Source organism: Doryrhamphus excisus, chromosome 21, assembly GCF_030265055.1.
Source record: "Doryrhamphus excisus isolate RoL2022-K1 chromosome 21, RoL_Dexc_1.0, whole genome shotgun sequence".
Lineage (NCBI taxonomy): Eukaryota > Metazoa > Chordata > Actinopteri > Syngnathiformes > Syngnathidae > Doryrhamphus > Doryrhamphus excisus.
Window position 1 is genome coordinate 8688686 of NC_080486.1, and position 27087 is coordinate 8715772.

At 39.5% G+C, this 27087-nt stretch overlaps 1 protein-coding gene across 2 annotated transcripts in view; it reads right to left on the reverse strand.

Moving 5' to 3' along the window:
• LOC131108714 (cadherin-7-like) overlaps window positions 1-27087 on the reverse strand; it is a 132678-nt gene that overhangs the window by 53323 nt on the left and 52268 nt on the right. For both annotated transcript variants that reach the window (XM_058059942.1, XM_058059943.1), the window contains exons 3-4: window positions 16149-16443; window positions 8664-8783 (exon numbers count right to left, since the gene is read on the reverse strand). In XM_058059942.1, the coding sequence (XP_057915925.1) occupies window positions 8664-8783; window positions 16149-16443 (415 nt within the window). The remainder of the gene's footprint in view (window positions 1-8663; window positions 8784-16148; window positions 16444-27087) is intronic.

Here is a 27087-nt window from a genome sequence, read left to right on the forward strand (position 1 = left end):
TTCAGACCAAGTACTTTGTCAAAGTCAACCACCGTTATGGCCCGGGCCGTGCCGCAAATGGGACTAATTAGTAACTAGCAAAAGACAGAAGACCAACGCTCATCCCCACAACACTCAATCCTGGCCGGCCCCCTTTGTTTTGTTCTGTGGTATTGACAAGGTATCGAACCCACACCACAAAAAACACAATAATAGTTGTGTACACACAAGTCACATCAGTTCATAGCTGGGAGGAAAAAAAAAAATTGTGTAATTTTTGGTCCCACTTCCGTTTTTTTCCCATTTTCGTTATAAAGCTGCAAGTTTCGTGGTGTACCTCAGGGGTCAACAATGGGACCAAAACTGTTCATCATATATACTAGCTTTAGGTCATTTCTAAAGCTAGTATTTTCAGACGATACTACTGCATTTTGTTCTGGAGGAAGTACAAAAGAGGTAAAAAAAAATATGATTTGATGAAATCAGACTATCCCTGAACCTAAATACAACTAAAATAATGCTATTTGCTCATAGCAGAAAGTACATTTATGCCCAAATACAAAAAGAACAGCTCAGATATGGATAAGGTAAGCAAAAATACTTTTCTAGGTGTTTCTAAATGACAAAATTAATTAAAAATATATACTGGAACAAAGTGGTAAGAAATTTAAAAAATCACTCCATACTCATACCGTTATGGCCCGGGCCGTGCCACAAATGGGACTAATTAGTAACTAGCAAAGACAGAAGACCAACGCTCATCTCCAAAACACTCAATCCTGGCCTGCGAGGAAAAGGCAGAGGCGGCCCCCGTTTGTTTTGTTCTGTGGTATTGACAAGGTATTGAACCCACACCACAAAAAAACACAATAATACTTGTGTACACACAAGTCACATCAGCTCATAAAAAACCAACAAAAGTCTTTTGAATGGCTGAGAGGAAAAAAAAAATGTGTAACACCCTTTAGCAGTGTACCTCAGGGGTCAACACTGGGACCAAAACTGTTCACTATATATACCAGCTTTCTAAAGCTAGTATTTGCAGACAATACTACTGCATTTTGTTCTGGAGGTAGTACACAAGAGCTAAAAAAAAAGATGATTTGATGAAATCAGACTATCCCTGAACCTAAATAAAACTAAAATAATGATATTTGCTCATGGCAGAAAGTACATTGAACCCACACCACAAAAAACATAATGATACTTGTGTACACACAAGTCACATCAGCTCATAAATAAACAGCAAAAGAGTCTTTTGAATAGCTGGGAGGATCAAAAATTGTGTAACACCCTCAAATGTTTGGTCCCACTTCCCTTTCATTTTGGTTATATAGCTGCAAGTTTCGCGGTGTACCTCAGGGGTCAACACTGGGACCAAAACTGTTCATCATATATACTAGCTTTAGGTCATTTCTAGCTAGTATTTGCAGACGATACTACTGCATTTTGTTCTGGAGGAAGTACACAAGAGGTAAAAAAAATATGATTTGATGAAATCAGACTATCCCTGAACCTAAATAAAACTAAAATAATGCTATTTGCTCATAGCAGAAAGTACATTTATGCGCAAATACAAAAAGAACGGCACAGACATGGATAAGGTAAGCAAAAATACATTTTTCTAGACGACAAAATTAATATATATACTGGAACAAAGTGGTAAGAAGTTTGAAAAATCACTCCATACTCTGAACTGTTCTTTGGTTTTAACTTTAGCAACTTTTCATGTTGTGATTAGCAATTAACGAATAGGCTTTGCTTCTTCCTATTACTTTAACTTTTACTTAACCGCGTGGAGATCTCTAGTACTGATCTACATGGGAAGATCTATGATCAACATTTTGTTCTTTAAGCAGAACAGAATCAATCACAGAGAAACTAAAAAAATGTGTCACCTTTACCTTTTTTCCAAGAAATAATATTGCCTCGTCCGTGACCTTTCGTCCACGGCCTCCCGTTGCCACGGTAATCCTCTCCTCATTTCTCATCAATCGGGATCATCTATATGTCACCTTGCCCTTGACATTCTAGGGTCTTAGAGTACCACATCACTATAGTCGTTCGTTCCGTGTATACGAGTCTTAAGACTGGGTTGTAGCTCAGTCTAGACCTTCAATGGATATTTGGTCGTGATCCATTATCTTCCATGTGGTTGAAGATTGCTTCCTGTGTTGGAGAAGATGGACTGTTTACAGAAATGCATTAAATCCCTGGAATGATCCACTGCGGTAAGAGTAAAGAACGTACTTAGCTTAATGAAAACCATGTCAGTGGCGTAGAGTGGTGATGTGAGAGTAATGGGGACTTTATGGGACAGACATGTTGCTTGGAAATCACTTAAGTAAATGTCCCCGCTAGCTCTAATTGGCGTCGTTTCGCTAGAGACTCATCACCGGGTTCAAGTGTTCTTGCAAACATTGTTAAAGGTCGAAAGCACTCAAATGTGGCTAAGACGTAGTACTTGGGTGTATTGTCAGTGTACAGCATGTAGTTCTACGCCGCGACATGTCATTCGATCTTTTTACAACTGGCCATGAGGGCATCCGGTTCGGGGGCCTTAGGATCTCATCTCTGCTATTTGCAGATGTGGTCCGGTTGGTTTCATCGGGGTTGTAACCTTCAGTTCAAGTATCTCAGGATCTTGGTTACGATTGAGGCAAGCCAGGCGAATCAGTGGATCGGACCGCCATGGTGAAGAGAGCTGATCCAGTGGGCAAAGTCCACAACTAACAGGTTGGTCTACAGTCTAACTTTAGTCATGAGCTTTGGGTAGTAACCAAGGTAGTAACTAAGAGTACAGCTACTACTCCTCTCTGTCTGGATGCGTCCTGGACGCCTCCCGATTGTGGTGTTCTGGGCATGCCCAGTTGGGAGCAGGCCTTGGGGCAGAACTAGGTCACACTGGAGGGGTTTACGTATGTCTCACAGTTGGCCTGGGACAGTGGTTCTCAGTTATTTTCTGTCATAGGGGACATAAATGTATTTATTTCATGGTCATGATTAGCAGTAAGATTGGAAAGACCTGGGTTCGAATCTTCGTTTGGGCATCTCTGTGTGGAATTTGCATGTTTTCCTGGTGCGTGCATGGGTTTTTTCTGGTTTCTTCCCACAATTCCAAATGGAATCGTCCATAGAATTGTCCTATAGGCGCCCTGCGATTGGGTGGTGACCAGTCTAGGGTGTACCGGCCCGAAGTAAGCTGGGATAAACCCCGGTTCTAAACCCCGGCAGGTTGTCCTGGTGCGTGCATGGGTTTTTTCTGGTTTCTTCCTACAATTCCAAATGGAATCGTCCATAGAACTGTCCTATATGTGCCCTGCAATTGGGTGGCGACCAGTCTGGGGTGTACCTGCCCAAAGTAAGCTGGGATAGACCCCTGTTCTAGACCCTGGCATGTTCAATTGGTGTGTGTGTGGGTTTTTTCTGGTTTCTTCCCACAATTCCAAAAGAATTGTCCTATATGTGCCCTGCGGTTGGGTGGCGACCAGTCTAGGGTGTACCCGCCCAAAGTAAGCTGGGATAGACCCTAGTTCTAGACCCTGGCATGTTCTGCTGATGCGTGCATGGGTTTTTTCTGGTTGTTTTTCTGGTTTCTTCCCACAATTCCAAAAGGAATCATCCATAGAATTGTCCTATATGTGCTCTGCGGTTGGGTGGCAACCAGTCTAGGGTGTACCCGCTCGAAGTAAGCTGGGATAGACCCCTGGCATTACCCCTGTGACCCTAGCAAGGATACTGCATATTGAGTATGGTAAATTTGTACATGTTGGCAGTCCCCCCGGACAGTTCCCTGAGCCCACCCCACTATTTGAGAACCACTGACCTCGGAGCACCTCGGTGTGTTGGACAGAGACCGGGAATTCTGGGCTTCCTTGCCCAGATAAGTGTAAGAAAGAGGACAGATGGATGAAAATGACTCAACACATTCCGCAGTTTAAGTTTCTTTCGAAGTAATAGCAGAAAATGTAGCATTACTGCTGTGTCGGCAGGTATAAACTCAAGCCCGAGCTGGCAGCGCCAACTTCAAGAAAGTTAACTCCATGAAGATGAGGTCAACGCATCCCAATATTCCCCTCAGTAGCTCATAAAGAAACTTCTGGAAAGCCATAAAAGCCTTGTAGACAGTAACCGGATGCCCCCCTTGACAGACACGTTACATCCTTCGCCCCTCCCCCTCCTTATTTTAACGGGTGAGCCGTGTAGGGGTTATGAAGGTCAGCGCTGCCAAAAGGAGACATGGCGGCCCCATCAGTCACACCTCGCTTCGCTATTTAACGGCTTTGACGCTGCGTCTCATGCCGCAGCCACGAGATGCAATCAGTTTCTTGGTTGGGGTGGAATGAGAGCTTAATCAGTCGTGGTCGGGGACGCTGGCGTCGGCCCAAAGGCTGTAACTAGGTGCACATTGAGCGTGTGGGGGTGTTAATAAAGCGGGGATTGGCACTACACTCCGAGAGGCAAAGTAACATTTCCCGCCCCGGAAAGATGTTTGCACTTCATTAGGTACACCTGCATCATCGAATATGATCTGATACAAGAATGTTATTAAAGAAAGGACACCATTCATTTTATTTAACAATATGTTTGTCATTGCGGCACGGCGGTATAGTGGTTAGCGCGCAGACCTCATAGTTAGGAGACTAGGGTTCGGTTCCATCCTCGGCCATCTGTGTGTGGAGTTTGCATGTTCTTCCCGTGCATGCGTGGGTTTTCTCCGGGTACTCTCGAGTCTGGTGCTTGTGTGTCTCACCGATCCTTACAATAACATGACTGACACCCAGTGACCAGTGTAGTTTTGTTATATGTAAAATTTGCATAAATGTAATAATAATAATAGGCTGCACGGCGGACGAGTGGTTAGCGCACAGGCCTCACAGCTAGGAGAACCGATTTTGATTCCACACTTGGGCATGTGTGGGTTTTCTCCGTGTACTCCGGTTTCCTCCCACATTCCAAAAACATGCTAGGTTAGTTGGCGACTCCAAATTGTCCATAGGTATGAATGTGAGTGTGAATGGTTGTTTGTATATATGTGCCCTGTGATTGGCTGGCGACCAGTCCAGGGTGTACCCCGCCTCTCGCCACATTGACTGGTGTTGAAATATGAAAGAGGCAAAAAGGAAGACAAAATTTATGTTTTCAGTTCTTAACTCATAATACAGGAAGTATCCTTTAACATCCTCAAGGATTCTGTGGAGACCAGGCCGTTACACTATATGTGTATGGGTTCTTATCAACAGCAGTAAAGCAATAGCAATAAAGCCATTGTTTATCGACCACCTCCGTTTGTGGAATTAGCATTTGAAAGGCTAGCACCACTCCAATTTACATTTACAGTCGGCGTTATTATTGAACAAAGCAAAATTTGTTCTCAATCAGAAATCACTCCACACTCTTTATTGCTCTCTGGTTCTACCATATCTGACTTATTGTGTGGAAATATGGGATAATAATAACTATAAAAGCAATCTTCACTCGCTAAATGTACTGCAAAAAAAAGGTCAGTAAGGATAATTCATAATGCCACCTCCAGAGAACATACTAACTCCTTATTTCTAAAATCACAAATTCTTCAACTTGCTGATATAGTTCATCTTCTAATGCATAAGGCTAAAAATAACCAATTAGCTAAAAATGTAATCCAATACTTCTCTACAAGAGAGGAGAAATATGATCTCAGGGAAGAACTCCATTTGAAACACTTATATGCTAGGACTACGTTAAAAAGCCATAGCATTTCAGTATGTGGAATCAAACTATGGAATGGATTGAGTAAGACCCTCAAACAATGCACAACGATGAGCCAATTCAAGAAACAATACAAGCAGTTGATGTTTGCTAAATACAAGGATGAAGAGTCTTGAACCAGTCATGATGTGCTATACATATCACTATATTGACACTTACTATGGTACCCATTATGTCATTGGATGGTCATATCACCTTGTACTTTGGTACGTGACAAAAAAATCTAATTAAATAAAAGTAAATAAAATAAAATTAATAAAAAACATATTAGGAAAGCAGGAAGTTACTATGGTACCCATTATGTCATTGTATGGTCATATCACCCCGTACTTCGGTAGGGGACAAAAAAATAAAATTACATTACATTAAAAATTACATTACATTAAAAATTACATTAAATTAGATTTAATTAAATTACAAATTAAATTATGTACAATTTAAATTTAATTAAAACGCAAATTAAAAATTACATAAAATTATAAAATTAAATTAAAAATAAAATTAAAAATTAAATAAAAAAAAAATAATAATTAAATAAAAAATTAAATAAAAAATTAAATGTAATTAAAAATTAAATGTAATTAAAAATTAAATGTAATTAAAAATAAAAAAATACTTTGGTATATGACTAAAATAAAACTATATTAGGAAAGCAGGAAGTGAACAAATGTAACAGTTACTGATTGTAAAAGTACCAGATGGAGGGGTAGGATTTAATAAGCTTTGCTTCTTCCTACTCCTTTTGGACATGTGGAACTGTGAACTGATTATGTGATGCATTCAATTGTAATCTGATGCATGTTCAAATGAAATAAAACCATTACCATTACCATTCCCAATGTTTACAGTCAACCTTTTCCTTGTCAAGTATTCCTCCCAGCAGCCTGCCTGGTGGAGAACTAAATCCCTGCATTGCAGAGGCTGTCACCACTTCATGAATTAAAAGTACATTCATAAAAAAATCAGTGCGTGTGTGTGTGTTCTCAGTGTTAGAGGATGAAGCCAAATATTATGGCAAGACGATATTTTTACGTGTTCTTAACGTGAAGTATAGGCGAACCCGAGCGGGGCCCGTGGCTAATGAGGCAGCCGCGGAGACGTGACAAGGACTATAGCGCCGGCTGCGCTGCTCGTCGTGAAACGGCCGACGTGTCAGCAGGCTTTGCTCACATCTGAGGATGCTGCTGCTTTTTTTTTTTTTTCCTCTCCTTGCTCTTAAAACGTTATTAGTGGATGTTTTTCATGTTTCATCAGGTGGGAGGACGTAATATTTGTAGCATTTAAGCTTTTGGATGCTCATGCTTTATTTAGCACTTTTCATGAGCAGTGTTGAAAATTGACATTTGATTGACATTTCTTTAATAATATGTATTATTGTGGGTATTTCTAGTAGTAACAGTAGTACTATGTTCCACGTTTCTGCACTTTGTCTGACCTTGTGTTCTTCTCTTAGTGTTCTTTCTGTTTTTAGAGGTCTAACTCCAGCTGGAGGCGGGACAACTGGGTTGTACTAGCTACTTAAAACCTATTTTTGAGACACCGGTTCTTCCTTCCATGCTCTCAGGATGCTCTCACTTGGACTTCCTATACTTTTTGGACACCCTGGCTTTGTGCTTTTACTTGTTTTACAACAGCCAGATTTTTCACAGAGGACTTCTACTTTTTGGACATACTAGTACTGTGCTGAGTTTGCATGTTCTCCCCGTGTATACGGGGTTTTCTCCGGGTACTCCGGTTCCCTCCCACATTCCAAAAACATGCTAGCTTAATTAGCGACTCCAAATTGTCCATAGGTATGAATGTGAGTGTGAATGATTGTTTGTCTATATGTGCCCTGTGATTGTATAGAACAGTAGAGTGTATAAAAATATTGTATATAACAATATAACAGTCACTAAAGTCATCATACAGCAACTTCACACTCAAATATACAATCATGTACCAATATGAATATTAAAAGAAAAACAACTCCTTAAAAGTTTTCCCATACTGTATTGCATCTGAGCAACGCATTCATTGGGGTGCTGCAATGACGTTAGCCCCTCTCTGGGCTCCTCAAATAAAGGCACACATCATCAAAAGTAGCCAGTTGCGCCAATGAGGGTCGCAGAGGGTGCTGGAGCCTATCCCAGCTGTCTTTGGGCGAGAGGCGGGGTACACCCTGAACTGGTGGCCAGCCAATCACAGGGCACATATAGACAAACAACCATTCACACTCACATTCATACCTATGGACAATTTGGAGTCGCCAATTAACCTAGCATGTTTTTGGAATGTGGGAGGAAACCGGAGTAAAACCCACGCATGCACGGGGAGAACATGCAAACTCCACACAGAGATGGCCGAGGGTGGAATTGAACCCTGGTCTCCTAGCTGTGAGGTCTGTGCGCTAAAGTGCAGCCACAGTATATCAAATACATATAATTTCTATTACATTTTTTTTTACAAAAAAATGCATAATTAAAGGGTAAATTTGCTGCCGAATTTTGTGCCATACTTAAGTCAAGTGCACAAATAAGTTATTATTATATTAGATTAGAGGACTATTGATCCTTTAGTCATGTGGCCTCAGGGAAATCATATTCTGCAAAAGAAGCTCATGCAGCATAAAGCTCCAAAGACAAAAGTGTCGGAATGATGTGTCCCACTTTTTTTTTTTTTTTACCATGACTAAGTGTAAAAAGAAGTACTGTAAATTGTAAAATCAATGAAGCACTACACCCCTAATGAGATTTCCAATTATCATTTTACACAAAAATCCTGTACCACCTGAGGTGACCGTAATTAAGAGGTTGTACAGTATCCTTTCAGTGTCGGCTTGCCAATTCCAATTTGATTGACAGACAAGCCTAATGACTTAACTTACCCCACAAGCAAATCAATCCATCAGTCAATTAAACAGCCTGCCCGCTACTCCGCAAACACACACCCACCTGTCTTGGGCTCCACGGAGAAGTACGGCTGCCCGTGCACGATGCTGTACACCACCCTGGCGCTGTTCCCGTACGTGGGGTCGTCGGCGTCCGTGGCCGCCACTTGCACCACCATAGTTCCTGCGAGGGGACAGGGACAGGGGAAGGGTAAGGGGCGGACAGGCCTTCATTAGTTACCACGGCAACAGCCACAAGTTTTTAAACGAGGCTAATTGCGGAAACGGTCGTCACATTATCGCAGTGTGTGACCGATTGAACTTGAAAGGCAGTTGGAGAAGAAGGAGGGGGGGAGAATTTCTGAGGCGGTAAATAATCTCATTATCCGTCTTTATTTGTATTTAGTGTGGTAATGACTGCTTATTGTCGTATGTAATGCTGAATAGGCTCCTCTAACAAGGCCGCAAGACAACAACAACAAAAAAAAACACTCCAAGCGGCTGCATTTGTTTTTAAGCAAGGTGATTTAATTCACTCTGTTCCCATTTTAAAAGTTCCAGAAGCCAAATTAGATTGGCTGTCCATGTTAAAGGGCACTTAAGAGTTGTTTGTCCAGGATGTTTCCGGAACATTCTCACAGTCCTGAGCATGAAATATACGACGCAATCAGGCGTAATGCAAAGGATGCTCTCAATTAGCAAACACTGTTACGGGGACATTTTGCATATTAGCATATTTATGAGCTTCAAATGAGCGCTTACACACTGTTGTGAAACATTAGCTTGTTAGCTTGCTGCTAAAATTACACTTAAATTAATGTGATAAGTCAACATAATGGCTATGAAACAGAAGATATGATTGTAAGCTAGTCATTTTTATGTGTATAAAATATGTACATGAACATATTGCACATTTTCATATTTACTGGCTACAAATGAATGCTTACACAACATTAGCTTGTTAGCTTGCTGCTAAATTTAGACCTAAATTGATGTGGTAAGTCAACAATATGGCTATAAAGCAAAGGATATGATTTAAGCTAGTGATTTTTATGTGTATAAAATATGTACATGAACATATTGCACATTTTTATATTCACTGGCTTCAAATGAATGCTTACACAACATTAGCTTGTTAGCTTGCTGCTAAAATTAGACCTAAATTAATGTGATAAGTCAACAACATGGCTATGAAGCAGAAGATATCATTGTAAGCTAGTCATTTTTATGTGTATAAAATATGTACACGAACATATTGCACGTTTTCATATTTACTGGCTTCAAATGGATACTTATACATTAGCTTGTTAGCTTGCTGCTAAAATTCGACCCAAATTAATGTGATAAGTCAACATAAAGGCTATAAAGCAGAAGATATGATTGTAAGCTAGTCATTTTTATGTGTATAAAATACATACATGAACATATCGCACATTTTTATATTCACTGGCTTCAAATGAATGCTTACACAACATTAGCTTGTTAGCTTGCTGCTAAAATTACACATAAATTGATGTGATAAGTCAAGATAAAAGCTATAAAGCAGAAGATATGATCGTAAGCTAGTCATTTATATGTATATAAAATACTTACATGAACATATCGCACATTTTTATATTCACTGGCTTCAAATGAATGCTTACACAACATTAGCTTGCTGCTAAAATTACACATAAATTAATGTGGTAAGTCAACATTAAAGCTATAAAGCAGAAGATATTTTTTTAATAAAGTATATATATATGTTCATTTTACGCATTTTTATGGTCACTGAACTTCAAATTAATATTTACACACTTGTTAGCTTGTAGCTAGACACAAATTAGCATAAACGACAACTACCAATGTTCACAGAATGATGCTAGCTGCTAGTTTTAGCAAATCTGTTTACTGAGTTAGTAGCGGTCAGTTGTTCAGCGCTATCCCATTTTCCCCGGAAAACGATTGTTTATCTTAAATTCCTTAATTAATCCCATCAATCCAAATGTTGACAAGACAATTTTGACATTTGAAAACTAGGTAAATTGAGGGAAATTAATGACAAATTTTCACAAAATTTTCCGTGAGGTGGCAGGTTGACTAACAGGAAAAATGGGAGGGTTGACGGGTATGTAGTCATAGTTTTTGGGCAAAAAAAACAAAATTGGATCGCTTAATGCTAGTATGTGCGAATAAATCACATGTTAAATCAAAGCTCATAGCGTAGTAGTTGAAACTTAAAATGGTGAGTAAAACGCGAAGCAAAAATAGTAAGCTAGTAATAGCTAGCTAGTAGCTTAAATTCTATTGCCATCATTTAGTGAATGAATCAGGTGCTAGCATCACATTTAATTCTTTTTTTAGTCTTGAAACCGACAAAGGATTATAATAAAACCTTTCAGTTAGCCTTGATGCGCAAAACATTAGCATAGTAAGTCTTATTTTTGTTATACAAAATTGAACTAAAGGGTGCAGAATAAGAATGTAATGCGGTAAATAAGTCACTGCCTTCGTTGGATCGTAAAATTGAAAGGGAGGGATGAGCTTTTAATTAAAAATTCAACACATTTTGCGTCACACACAACTTTCCGTTGTTAGCCCGTGCGTTAGCGTTGATTTTAAACCCACAGCAGCCAAACCATCAACTCAACACAACAGTAAAATAACCTTGGAAATAAATTCTCAAAGCGCATAATTTGCCATGTGTTTTTCTCCGGTTGGGCAGCTGAATATTTCACTTTAATGGGCCGAGCGTTTTTTTATATTGTAGCATATGACAGAAAGCGCCGCCTTTTTTTTCGGAAAGCAAAGCCGCTCATAAAAAGCTCCGTTTTTACCGACGCAAGACGTGTTTTACGGGCTTTTACAGAATGAAGTGATCATGGAAATTGAAGATTAGAGTCTTCCCTTTGGGTCGTAAAAAAAAAAAAAAAAAAAGCAGAATTAACAGGCTTTGTCCGTGTACGGTGAACAATATAACTGGCTGGAGGAGGACACCTGGATTATATCATCACCTCTTAGTCATGACAGCTTCTATTACAACTGCTTTAAAGCACCAAGGTCAAAGGAAGAGGGGGGTAAATCTCTATTATTGCTGCATAGTTAAAAGAGCTTTTTTTTGGGGGGGGGGATAGGGGGTGTTATTTACAGGCAAAAGACTGAAAAACAGATATATTTTTCAAGCTCCGGTGCAGTCATCCGCTACTTTTCAATGCATGTCCATCTTCATCCACGCAATGTCGGAATGTCGGATTTGGGGCGATATTTCTCGGGGTTTGTTTATACGTACGCCGCAGCTGTGCACCAAAATACGGGTCCTTAATCAGTATCTTAGGCGAGGGAATGTCATCTGCTCGTAATGAAAACAAATGTGGCGTGTTTAATGTGAAGGGGAAAGGCAGGTATTTTATTCAGGAACTTGTGCACACCCAGCTGTCAAGTAGAAGTGTGCGCTCCCGGGTGCAAACACACACACACAGGAATAAATACACAAAATGCAAAAACGTATTCATGATTCAGGCTAATTCACTGGCTTCAAATGGATGCTTACACAACATTAGCTTGTTAGCTTGCTGCTAAAATTCGACCTAAATTAATGTGATAATTCAACATAATGGCTATAAAGCAGAAGATATGATTGTAAGCTGGTCATTTATATGTATATAAAATACTTACATGGACATATCGCACATTTTCATATTTACTAGCTTCAAATGAATGCTTAAACAACATTAGCTTGTTAGCTTGCTGCTAAAATTAAAGATAAATTTATGTGATAATTCAACATAATGGCTATAAAGCAGAAGATATGATTATAAGCTGGTCATTTATATGTATATAAAATACTTACATGAACCTATCGCACATTTTTAAATTCACTGGCTTCAAATGAATGCTTAAACAACATTAGCTTGTTAGCTTGCTGCTAAAATTAGACATAAATTAATGTGATAATTCAACATAATGGCTATAAAGCAGAAGATATGATTGTAAGCTAGTTATTTTTATGTGTATAAAATACTTACATGAACCTATCGCACATTTTTAAATTCACTGGCTTCAAATGAATGCTTACACAACATTAGCTTGTTAGCTTGCTGCTAAAATTAGACATAAATTGATGTGATAAGTCAACATAATGGCAATAAAGCAGAAGATATGATTGTAAGCTGGTCATTTATATATATATATATATATATAAAATACTTACATGAACCTATCGCACATTTTTAAATTCACTGGCTTCAAATGAATGCTTACACAACATTAGCTTGTTAGCTTGCTGCTAAAATTAGACATAAATTAATGTGATAATTCAACATAATGGCTATAAAGCAGAAGATATGATTGTAAGCTAGTCATTTTTATGTGTATAAAATACGTACATGAACATGTCTCACATTTTCATATTTACTAGCTTCAAATGAATGCTTAAACATCATTAGCTTGTTAGCTTGCTGCTAAAATTAGACATAAATTAATGTGGTAAGTCAACATAATGGCTATAAAGCAGAAGATCTTTTTTATAAAGTATATATATGTTTATTTTGCGCATTTTTATGTTCACTGAACTTCAAATTAATACTTACACTGTTGTGTCTTGTTAGCTTGTAGCTAGACACAAATTAGCATAAACGGCAACTACCAATGTTCACGGAATGATGCTAGCTGCTAGTTTTAGCAAATCTCTTTACTGAGTTAGTCGTAGTAGTCACAAAATGCAAAACGTATTCATGATTCAGGCTAATTCTTACCTGACGTGGAGGTGTTAGAATAATAAAATAGTCAAAGTTTGTTCATGCCAAATCTCCCTGTCCTTTCTTTGCTACATGTTGGCCTGAAACAATAGTTCCGCTATGCAATCTGCTTAAATAGATTCATATGAAAACAATAGAAAAGAGCTTTTTGACAGTAAAGCACAGTGTTTCTATGAACAGGAACAATGGCGACTGACTCTAATTGAACTCGGGTTGACATTACATCCCTCCCTGCTTGTAAGGAAGACCTCCGACTGCTCCTTTTTCGTCGCTCCTCACGACCGTCCTCAAAGCGTTGGCGTCTTTTATTTGACACGGCCGCCGTGATTAAGACAAAAGCCTTCAGAGATTTCTCGGGGGCCGAAAAAGGTGACGGCGTGCTTGCCTGAAATTACTTTAATGAATTAATGCAATGATTTGGTCCAAATTGAAGGTGGGGGTAATGATTTAAAGACACCCATAAAGGAATTATTGTGGACGACGGGTGCTTGGTACATCCGTGCTAATAATTGCTTTGACATTTTTTTTTCGCCCGCCCTCACCCAAGGTGGGCCTTTACATGAGCTGGAGGACTAAAGAGGTGACCCTGGTGGTGAGAATGCGGCCCCCCCTACCGCCGCCGCCGCCGTCGTCTTATCTCGACTTGGACACGAAGAGACTCGGAGCCCTTGTGCTAATCCTGTGCTTCCATAAGCCTGAGCTTTGCACCGACTGTGTAATCCATCCCGGATCGGTGTTGTAAGCAAAGCGCTACCCCCCCCCAAAAAAAGAAAAAACCCTCCCCACCATCCCACCCCATGATAGTTTCATTTTGACTTTGACGGTAGCTGAGCAGCCACAACAACACATTTGTTTACACTAATTTCCATCTGTATGCTAGTGTGCACGTTTGAGGTGGCGCCCAGGGGAAGAATTACTTTGTATTTTCATCTCAGTGATTCTGGTGGAACGTGTATTACCATCGTTAAAAAAAAAGAAAAAAAAAAAAAAGTCTTTCCGGAAAATAAATCATTGTATGTATGTAAATGAGCTTCATACCTAAAGATAGTCTTATATAAGTGGTTCTCAACTGGTTTGACTGCGGCACACAACATCACCCCTTAAGTCATTCAATGTCAGCCATTTTTCCCAATAGTACAAGCCATTTCTGATGACATTAAAAATTGAAAGAAATAGTACAAATTGTTAAGTTAAAATGATAATGGCAGTTGTAGCTGCAGTAGTTTTATGTTTATGCTAAAGGAACTACAGTTCCCATGATGCAGAGAGTGCCGAATCAGGAAATAATATGGTAATGATAATGGTTTTATTTCATTTGAACATGCATCAGATTACAATTGAATGCATCACATAATCAGTTCACAGTTCCACATGTCCAAAAGGAGTAGGAAGAAGCAAAGCTTATTAAATCCTACCCCTCCATCTGGTACTTCTACAATCAGTAACTGTTATATTTGTTCACTTCCTGCTTTCCTAATATAGTTAAATTTAAAATTTAAAATTTTAAATTAACTGGACTCTTTTTGTGGGATAAAAATGGGGTCAAAGGTCATGTTACAACTTTATTTCTTATAAGAATTGAAATCTTAAAATTTTAAATTTTAAATTTTAAATTTTAAATTTTAAATTTTAAATTTTAAATTTTAAATTTTAAATTTTAAATTTTAAATTTTAAATTTATTGATATTTTTGTTTAATTTTTTAATTATATATTTTTTTTGTCGTGTACCGAAGTATGAGGTGATATGACCATACAATGACATAATGGGTACCATAGTAAATGTCAATATCACATGTAATGTAATGTAATATCACATGTTTAGAAGTTTGCATAGATGTTTACTAAGTGTGGCCTGAAAGTTGTTCTGTTTCGAAACTGGAGGGGGATCTTTTTCCCCCCAACGATGTTTACAAATATCATAAAAATACATGAATGAGAGGAGGCAATATCTGGGGAAAACAGGAGGACTGGCAGGTATGCATTGACTATATGTTCAGCTTCTTTCTGACGGCTGCAGATGACAGTCCAAACATGTCAAGGTAAAAAAAAAAATCTCCCTTTGACATACGTAGAAAACTTATCTGAACAAAAACTCAGCTCATCCTTGACATGACAAGAGTGCTGTGCTGCTTTCAAGGATCTACTGCAAAAACACGAATCAAAGATCCTCTACACCAGGGGTTGTCTGTTTCCAGTGAGGGCGGCATACAGTAAAAATTGAAGGATGCTGGGGCATTTTGGTAATGGTAATTTTTCATTTGAACATGCATCAGATTGCAATTGAATGCATCACATAATCAGTTCACAGTTCCACATGTCCAAAAGGAGTAGGAAGAAGCAAAGCTTATTAAATCCTACCCCTCCATCTGGTACGTTTACAATCAGTAACTGTTACATTTGTTCACTTCCTGCTTTCATAATATAGTTTACATTTTTTTTGTCACGTACTGAAGTACACGGTTATATGACATAATCGGTACCATAGTAACTTCCTGCTTTCCTAATATAGTTTAAGTATTTTTTAATAATTTTAATTTAATTTAAATTAATTAATTAAGATGATTAAACCAATCCAATATATTTTAGGTCTATATGCTCTTCATTTATGTAGAACATGTGCTGTGTTCAAATAACGAGGACAATAAATGGCAAAATTCACCCATTTTTACCCAGTAGTGTAACAGTACAGCTGCTGCCTTTTCAGGCAGAGAGTATGGGACTGTTTTTCATGGGGCCCAAAATTCCTTGTAGTGTCTCTGTTCATTTTGTAACGGGTGGGACAGCTGATAAAAGGTTCAGGGTAGAAACTTACCAAGGGGGGACATCTCAGGGACTCCAGCGAAGTACGGCCCGTCCAGGAACCTGGGCTCATTATCGTTGATGTCTTGCACCTTGACGACAAACTCAGACCTGGGTTCCACCGGCAGGTTGGTGAGTCGATCCACCGCTTGAGCCTGAAGCGTGTAGTAGGCCTGGGCTTCCCGGTCCAGTCTCTTGGTGGCGTGGATGTCGCCCGTGTTCTCGTCGATGGTGAAGATGGAGGCGGCGCCCTCGCCCGACAGAACGTACTTCACCTTGCCGTCGCCTTTATCCACGTCAGAGTGAAGCTAATGAAAAGAAAATACACATTAGAGCAGGGGTCTCAAACTCAATTTACTTGGGGGCCACTGGAGCTCAGGTCCAAAATATATATATATATTTTTAAATTAAATTTAAAAATAAATTTATTAAAAACAAAAAAATTAAAAAAAAAAAACTTTGCTTTGGTTCCAATTTTCTACAAGAAAAGCTCTGATAAAACATTCCACTGTTCTCAAATATCTTACTTTTTATTTTTCTACACAAAATAAGATAAATAAATAAACAAATCAAGAATAAAGAAAATCAATCAATCAGTAATAAATAAATAAATATAATAATAATAATAATAAAATGGCAAATCATAAAAACTTAAGAAACCACATATAGTTGGTAGGTAAACAAATTATTTTTTACAGATTAAAATTAACAAAGCATTATTGGAGCCCTGTAGACATGACAAAACACAACTATAGTCACATTTATACTCTTTTTATTTACAACATATTGCGCAACTGCAGGGTCTTGAGACACATGCTAACTCGCAAACTAGAGAGCTAGCGACCTAAACGGTAGCCTTCAAGTTATTTCCTTTCAACTTAAATAGCCAAAAACTTACCACTTCCACACGGATAGGGAGGATAACTATTAACAGTTATTTAACCTTTAACATGAACATTAATCAAACGTAATAATTTTTTCTGGGTACATGATATCATACAGCATCCATATCATAACATTAAATTTTCATATCAAGGCGGGGGCCTCATACTAGTGTCGGCCCGCGGGCCGCGTGTTTGAGACCACTGCATTAGACGGTAGTTGGAAAATTTTTGGGGGTCAAAAAAAAAAAGAAAGGAATATGTCCTAGAAAAAGAGGACATTTGGTCATTGGCTGAAAGAACATAAACTTACATGAACATAAACATAGACTTCCAAGTTGGTAGCTGACTAATGGATAGCAGGCATGGCTCCAGGTTTTATTTTAAGATATGTAGTGAAGCCTGTATTATAATAAATAATAATAAATAAAGCCTCATAATCAATCATACTGTATTACTGTTACAACATCAGAAAAAATGTGCTTTTTTATTCGAGGAAGCCTTCCATTCGTGATAGTAAAGCACATTTTTTCAAGTCAAGTTTTCACACCGCTGATATAAAAAACGGCTTTGACGGATTTTTACATTTGCGAATGTCAACAGCGAGCGCTGGGGTCACGTTCCCCTGTCGAATAAGTCCCTTTTGATTGCTTTTTTTTCTTTTTTAAGTCCTCTGAGAAATTGCCGAGGACAAAATGATGTGAAACCCTCAGGGGGAAAAAAAAAGAAAAAAAAAAAAAAGAAAGCGCTTTCCATCCTGTTTTTTTTTTTCCCAGGATATATTAATAGCAAAAAAAAAGGTGAAGGATCAGACATCATCATTTTAAACCTTCTACAAAACAAACGTCCGCTGACCATGTTTGAATGAAGAGCGAGTCGTCTCGGTGCTTTGTGAACGTGACAAGTAAAAAAAAAAAACCTAAAAGTCCCACCTGTGTGATGTCCATGAAGTGGAACAGTCTTAACGAAGCACACGACTATACCTCAATTAGCAGCACACGCTGAGACTTAAAAGTCCTCCCCAGACACAAAGCAGCACAGATGAAGACAGAGGAGAGTCTGATCTAGGACTTCGGAGGCAAGCGTCTTTTGTTTGATGCATGCGAGCACGACAGACGACCGGATCAGGACCGTTTAGGTTTGTTGAGCAAAAATATTACTTTTTAATTTGTAAATATAGAGTGAAACCTGGACTGTGGGACACTCATAAGAGCTCTTACATTTACTTCCTGGTAGGAAAACCAAGTATCTTGCCATAACATTTGGTTTCTCCCAATCCCAATTTATCAACTGGACCTGGAAATGTACACTCGTTATGGGAAGTTCGGCTCTTTTTAGAGAACCGACTCTTTTGGATCAGCACTCTAAAAAGAGTGGTCTCTTTCAACTCCAAAAATTGGCTCTATAGATTTTTTGTTGTTGCTTAAATTCGCGAGCAGGACGCATAGTGGCCTAGCGGTTAGCATGTTGGCCACACGGTCAGGGTATGTGCAAGATATGCGTTCAAATATCTGTTTAAAAACATGCATGTTAGGTTCATTACCCACTCTAAATTGTCCATAGGTATGAAAGCGCATTTGGTTTCTCCCATTCCCAATTTACCAATTGGACCCGGAAATGTACACTCGTGATGGGAAGTTCGGCTCTTTTTAGAGAACCGACTCTTTTGGATCAGCTCCCTAAAAAGAGCTCTCTCTTTCAACTCCAAAACAGATTTTTTTGTTGTTGCTTAAATTTGCAAGCAGGACGCGTAGTGGCCTAGCGGTTAGCATGTTGGCCACACGGTCAGGGTATGTGGAAGATATACGTTCAAATCTCTGTTTAAAAACATGCATATTATGTTCATTAGCCACTCTAAATTGTCTGTAGGTATGAATGTGAGTGTGAATGGTTGTTTGTCTATATGTGCCCTGTGATTGGCTGGCGAGCAGTCCAGGGTGTACCCTGCCTCTCCCCCCAAAGACAGCTGGGATAGGCTCCAGCATACCCCTCCAACCATAGAAAATTGATGAAAACTCACACACAAAACGACTGCTTGTTCACTTCAAAGATCCGACAAACAACTAATACATAATAGTTTCGAAATGTTGCTACAGTGTAAAATTAATTTTCTACCGCTTATGCTCACAAGGGTCGCGGGGGTGCTGGAGCCTATCCCAGCTGTTTTCAGGCGAGAGGCGGGGTACACCCTGGACTGGTCGCCAGCCAATCACAGGGCACATATAGACAAACAACCATTCACACTCACATTCATACCTATGGACAATTTGGAGTCGCTAATTAACCTAGCATGTTTTTGGAATGTGGGAGGAAACATTCCTTAACATTCATTAAACTTTCAGACCGTTTTAGTGTAGTAAATACATCTGCATCTTATACTTTTGATGATGTGTGTCTTTATTTGAGGAACCCAGAGAGGGGCTAACGTCATTGCAGCACCCCAATGAATGCGTTGCTCAGATGCAATACAGTATTGGAAAACTTTAGAGTTGTTTTTTTAAATATATACTCATATTGGTACATGTTTGTATATTTGAGTGTGAAGTTGCTGTATGATGACTTTAGTGACTTATATTGTTATATACAATATACTGTTATATACAATCACAGGGCACATATAGACAAACAACCAGTCACACTCACATTCATACCTATGGACAATTTGGAGTCGTTAATTAACCTAGCATGTTTTTGGAATGTGGGAGGAAACCGGAGTACCCGGAGAAAACCCACACATGCACGGGGAGAACATGCAAACTCCACACAGAGATGGCCGAGGGTGGAATTGAACTGGGGTCTCTTAGCTGTGAGGCCTGCGTGCTAACCACTCGTCATTGTAAAATTCATACCAAAAGTTATTTCAAGGCCATAACACTCCACTTTATCGACGGAGGCGAGGAAAATCTCCCTGTAAGGATGCATTGTGTTCATTTCCATCAATTGCTGTCAAGTGTCTACCTAATTAACAGCCCAGGAAAATAACAATTAGCAGGTTTGATTACTTTCCTTTTTTTTCCCTGAGTAAGCTGCTACTGTGTACAGATAATTACGTTTGTGTTTGTCACAATATAGAGCAAAGACAAGAACCCATTGTCAACATTTTCTTTGCATTAGCGCAGGATTATTGTTGAAAATGTCAACATATCATTAAATAAATGCAGCTTTAGAGTCAATATTATATAAATATTATATAGTATTATAGTGTAAGAGTATGTAACATGCTCGGCGCCAAAAGGTCTTTTATTAATGGAGTCCATCAGCGCCCATGGACGCCGCATTAGGGGGCGTGATGATTGCAATTTTTGCGTCCTTGAGTGTTTATTTGGCGGCACACACAGTCAACATTTCATCTTGGGGAAGTCATCCGTGGAGGTTTGTTTCCCGTAAATGCCAACGACGCAGCGCAGCGCAGGGGGGAGGGGGTGGGGGGGTGGCGTCGAAGACGGAGGCACCGTTGAAGGCTGCGTGTCGGGTCAACGGTCAAGCACATGGCGGCCGCCATCTTTGGTGTGAACTTTTTGGATTGATTCCACACACACACACACACACACACACATATGACGAATGTATTGGAGCATCACGGGTTTCAGCTAAATGTCATCAACATCACTTTTGAATTTGCATCGCTTATTTGGGCTTCGAGTGGCGCTGCATTCAAGACAACTGGGAAATCAGAAAGTTCAGACGTGGGGGGGAGGCAGGAAATCTGACATTTCCCAGCTCCTTGCTGTTTGGAATGAGTTATTATAACTGCATTCCTATGCATTTTTTTTTGCCATTGATATAGTGCACAACAGAACCAATGTTGTAATACTGGTAAGGTGCGAACTTAGTGGATTTGGGAGTACAATTATTAGTGCAACAGTGTGACATTTTAAAGTACATGCAGAGGTAAATAAAAGACAAATGCAACAGTGTTACCGTATTTTCCGGACTATAAGTCGCACTTTTTTTCATATGTTGGCTGTTCCTGCGACTTATAAATAAAAAACTGTTTATTTACATAAACACCAAACACCTTTTCTGTTCATGTTTAATTTTTGTGTAGCTGTTAGCATTGTGTTAGCATATCTTACACCTATTCAGCCTGTTCTCTATTTTTTTATTGTTAGAACTTGCCTTCCAAGAGGACGTAATGTCTGTTTTGGTCAAGTAGCTAAAATAAATTACCCGCAAAAAATGTGACTTATACTCCGGTGTGACTTATGTATGTTTTTTTCTACCTAATTATGCATTTTTGGCATTGTGCGACTTATAGTCCAGAAAATACGTTAATTAAAATATAAACGATATCATGAGGGGCTGGACGGCGGTCAAGCACTGATGTTATTTATGTCTACTCTATTGGGTAATAGAAGCATAAAGGTGACTATAGGGGTGTTATTTCAGGTCTAGAGGGCTCTAATGTTTTTTTTTCTTCCATTCTGTAACTACAAAAGCATTCTAGGATGGTTTCATCAAACTGTGGTATGAGCACCAATGAATTATACACAAGTGATCATATGAATTCATGATAATTAATTAACTCCAGGCTGCACGGCGGTCGAGTGGTTAGCGTGCAGATCTCACAGCTAGAAAACCAGGGTTCAATTCCACCCTCGGCCATCTCTGTGTGGAGTTTGCATGTTCTCCCTGTGCATGCGTGGCGACTCCGGTTTCCTCCCACATTCCAAAAACATGCTAGGTTAGTTAGCAACTCCAAATTGTCCATAGGTATGAATGTGAGTGTGAATGGTTGTTTGTCTATATGTGCCCTGTGATTGGCTGGCGACCAGTCCAGGGTGTACCCCGTCTCTCGCATGAACAGCTGGGATAGGCTCCAGCACCCCCACGACCCTCGTGAGGATAAGCAGTAGAAAATGAATGCGTGGAAAATTATAAAATTTTGTATTTTTTTATTATTAGAGACCTGAAATAACACCCCTATAGTCACCTTTACACTCGTATTATCACAGAAAATGGATTACAGCTGCAACAGTAGCCTGTGTTTTTATTATTGTGCCTGTTGTGAAATATTTCCGACAATCAAGTCTGGTGCTTGTGTGTCTCACCGATCCTTACAATAACATGACTGACACCTAGTGACCAGTGTAGTTTTGCTATATATATTATATGTAAAATTTGCATAAATGTAATAATAATAATAATAATGTGGTTGTTAGCGCGCAGGCCTCACAGCTAGGAGAACAGAGTTTGATTCCACCCTTGGGCATGCGTGGGTTTTCTCCGGGTACTCCGGTTTCCTCCCACATTCCAAAAACATGCTAGGTTAATTGGTGACTCCAAATTGTCCATAGGTATGAATGTGAGTGTGAATGGTTGTTTGTCTATATGTGCCCTGTGATTGGCTGGCCACCAGTCCAGGGTGTAACCCGCCTCTCGCATGAAGACAGCTGGGATAGGCTCCAGCACCCTCCGCGACCATCGTGAGGAAAAGCGGTAGAAAATGAATGAATGACTGACGATATCAGGAGGTTGCCTTCAGCCACAGCTATTAGAGGCATTAATTTGAGCAGCGGTGTCAAAACTGCAGCACACTGACCCTTTGTGGCCCGCAAATTGTCTTTTACTGGCCCGTGGCACATTGCAGAAATAAAATGAAACAAAAACAGTAGCGCTTATGGTAAATCCCATGTTACCATAAATAAAATATAATCCCTTTAGGTTTTATGTTGTTGTGCTTTTATGAGCACGTATACCACTTTGTTCCTTCTTTAGCTATTAAGATCCTATTAGCCACTTTTTTTTTTTAGGTGCTCTTTAAAAGTTTCGGCTGTTGTACAACTTGTAAAAATAATGCTGAAAGGCAGTGGCTGGGATCACGACGAACATGAACCCTCATCAAATGAATGCTCATCATCCCTTTGTGAGCAAACAGCTCTCCTGGGAGCAGCCTGCTTGCTAGCTTTGTGTTGATCTTATTTATCTCCGTGCAAGGCTAAAAAAGCATAAAAAGCCCGTCAAGACCTGCTGATACACACTTGTTCTACAAGCATTCTGTGTGTGTGTCCGTCGCTGTGCGGCAAGAAACTTTTGCTGCTATTTCACAAGAGAGCCCTTCAAGGCAACGGGGCTACAAAAGGTCTAATTCCTGCAGGCAAGCTTTGAGCAACACTACATCAAAACAAACCGGGTCCGGGCTCGAGAGCCTTCAATCAACAATGGGCCCGGGGATGTTCCACGGAGTACTTCGGAATTGAGTGCCGCCTCCAGCAGAAGGAACCACTCAAAAATGAAACATGCAAGCAATAAGTCTGAATAAAATAGTCATTATGGTGAAATATAGACGCTCGGAGTTCATGCTGGCTTGTTTATTTTTGTTATACCTGGGAATCTAACTTGAACACGTGTCTTCACCTTTTGCGATTTTCTCAATTTCAATTTTTAGGTTTCACTACTCTGCTTTTCATTTCATTTAGGAGTTTTTAAATGCTGTCCAATGGGGTTGGAACTAGCAAAAAGGGGCCCAAAATGCAAATATTGCAAGCAGCTGTCACTGACATCGGCTCTTTTCATCTATTCACTTAAGTCCACTTGTAGGGGTTCAACCTCCTCTTGTCTGTTTTATGTTGTAAGACGGGAATGGCAGCCATCGCCATGGAGATGAAGTCAGCTGTAGACGAGAGACACCCAACGCACACTCATCCTGGTTTCAATTTAACTGTGTGTCGCCGGGGAACCATGTGAACGGATACTTAAATGTTTCTGATCTTTCAATGACAACACAACTGAATACAAAATGCAGGAATGGAAAATGGATTGCAACCAAACCTAATAACTGGTCGGGCAACAACTGCAATCAAGAGTTTGAGATAACTTGCAATGAGTCTCCCACTCAGCTTTGCAGAATTGTTGTAAAATAACAGGTCAAATAACTGGTCAGGCAACAACTGCAATCAAGAGTTTGAGATACCTTGCAATGAGTCTCCCACTCAGCTTTGCAGAATTGTTGTCAAATAACAGGTCAAACTGGTCAAATAACTGGTCGGGCAACAACTGCAATCAAGAGTTTGAGATAACTTGCAATGAGTCTCCCACTCAGCTTTGCAGAATTTTTGTCATTGTTGTGAAATTACAGGTCAAACTGGTCAAATAACTGGTCGGGCAACAACTGCAATCAAGAGTTTGAGATAACTTGCAATGAGTCTCCCACTCAGCTTTGCAGAATTGTTGTCATTCTGCCAAATTGGAGGCTTTCCATCATGAAGCACATTTTTAAAGGTCATGCCACAGCATCGCAATAGGATTCAGGTCAGGACTCGGACTAGGCAAAACAACCCCAGACCATCACACTACCACCACCATATTTTACTCTTGGTCACACAACTTCTAAAGTGTTACATTTTTGTCTCATCAGACCACAGAGTATTTTCTAGAAAGTTTTGGGGATCATCAAGATGTTTTCCGCAAAACTGAGACAAGGTCTTCAAAGATCTTCAAACTCTTATGGTGGAGTTATGGAGACTGACCTCACTGATGCAAGTGAGGCCTGCTGTTCTTTGAATGTTTTTGTGGGGTCTTTTGTGACCCCTTACTTGGTAGGCCACTATTGGGAAGGTTCACCACTGTTTGATGTTTTCGCCATTTGTGGATAATGGCTCTCTCTGTGGTTTGCTGGAGGGTTTTTTTTCCCCTCTCTTAATAAGTTTCATTTAAAAACTGCATATGGACAGGACACATAAAAAAATAATAATAATAATTAAAAAATAAATAAATAAAAATAAATAAATAAAAAATAAAAATAAAAAATAAAAATACAAAAATAAAAATAAAAACCTGCATTTTGTGTTCAGTTGTGTTGTCATTAACGTTGATGATTTGAAACACTTCTGACAGTATATATAAATATACATATTTATGGTATATATTGTATATTTGATAGTGAAAAAATGTGTCGAATTATGTCTATAATTACTATTAACCTACAATAATTTGAATTGTGCAATTAAAATAAATAAAATTATAAATAACCATGTTAATGCCATTCGAAACATAAGATTCAGTCCGTTCCCAACCACTCAAATATAAAAAAGGTTTCAATCTTTTCAAATAATACACAATGCTCCTTGACGCCGACGGCTGCTTCTTGAGGCTTAACGATAAAAATACAAGACAATACACATAGATCTCTTTCTACTTTCGTCCTTCACAGACGAGCTCACAATGCTGACCGCCATTTATATTCTCCCCCTATCACAAGACGACAGATTCCATCTCCAGCTATAGAGAGAATAGCATTTTCATACGCAACAATAAGTGCCTTGATATGATATGTATTCATACTTATGGCTGCTCTTACCACCAGAAGCAATGAAATGTCATTGCGGTAGTACTTCATAATAACCGATACATATATCAAAACTAAAGTCAGGGAAGCAGTTGTGCAAAGTTTTGTTGTAGTTTTCATGTATTCTGCACTAAAAGCCGTACAAAAAAAAAATAATCACCTAGCAGGTGTGCTTAATAAAGTGAACAGTAAAGAAAGACCCCTCGCCTTTGGACACCGTCCGCCGCCCACATCAATGCACATAATCAAACTGGCAATCAGGGCTAGCTTGCTATTTATTATTTCTTTATTTGCCTGTCTTGTGTGTTGCCCTCATCACAGGGATGTACATGAATGGAGGCCAGGAATAGGCATCCCTTTCAAATCATTATGGAGGAGGAAATCAAAGCTCCTTTGTGACAAAAAAGACGACTAAGATGCAAACCGCCGCCACTGTTTTGTTGCATCCCACCCCTCCCCTACCACCACACCTCCCCCGCCCCCGTGTGCACAAGCAGGAGGCTGCCAGCCGTCTGTCTGATGGACACATCTAAATAAACGTGAACAATGGGAGGTGAACTATATCATATCCGTATTGGGTGGTGTCAGACTGTGCGCTTGTCAACATTGTTATTTCTTCTCGCTGCCTAAATGACCGGCGGTATCATTCATCCCTGCAAAGGCGTTTTTCCTTGATGGCTGCAGTGTTTTTCAACCAATTTTGCTCAAACTTCACAAACATGTGCTTATCAGTACCTTAAACGATGTGTACCAAATTTCTTTTTTGGAGTAAATAACACAAAGTTACAGTGTGTGTGTGTTTTTTTTTTTTGCAGCTATTTCCCTTCTGACCGATGAAGTTTAATAACAGCACCACCATGTGGTGTATTTGTTAGAAAATTAATATCACAGAAAACACAGCAGAGGTGCACAAGACACACCCAAAAAATAAAAAATAAAATAAATTCTCGCTTTTGTGTGCAACGCTCCAGGAGTAGAAGAGTTACTTTCTCAAGCATAGTGTATTTACTACAGAGACTGCTTAATTTCTGTAGAAATCCTCCCCCGGAGGACTCTAAGTGGGTTTCGAATAAAAGAAAAGGGAATCTTCAAGAACCAAATCATAGAATAAGAACCAGATCGTTTAGTCCTGGCAACAATACAGAATACAGGCATCCGGGCTTATCTGCAGTCCCTGCATGCCTACAAGTAAGCGGGTCTCATTACAGCGCAGCTGCAAAAAGCACAAATACACCACAAAATGAATTAATGAAATCGTATTTGACAGACATCTAACCCTGTTAAATTTTATTTTTTTTCCCCTGCATGATCTGGAGCAGATCCAGACTACAATTGGATTAAGCGTCCGGGCTTATCTGCAGTCCCTGTATGCCTACAAGTAAGCGTGTCTTATTACAGCGCAGCAGCAAAAAGCACTCTTGCTTTCCCCTGCCCGTTGTGTAATAGGAGAGTCCTGGACCAATCAGCTTTCGCCACTGCCCTAGCTTGAACCGCTTTTTAGATGGTGTTTCTGCTTTTGTTTGTTCGCAGTGGCATGGCTTATTTGCAGTCCCTGTATGCCTACAAGTAAGCAGGTCTTACTACGGCGCAGCTGAAAAAAGCATTCTTCCTTTCCCTGCCCGGCCATGTATTTATACACTCAAGATTGTGTAAGAGGCTGGAGTCCTGGACCAATCAGCTTTCGCCACTGCCCTTGCTTAAACCGCTTCTTTCAGGGTGTTTCTGCTTTTGTTTGTTCGCAGGGGCATGGCTTATCTGCAGTCCCTGTATACCTACAAGTAAGC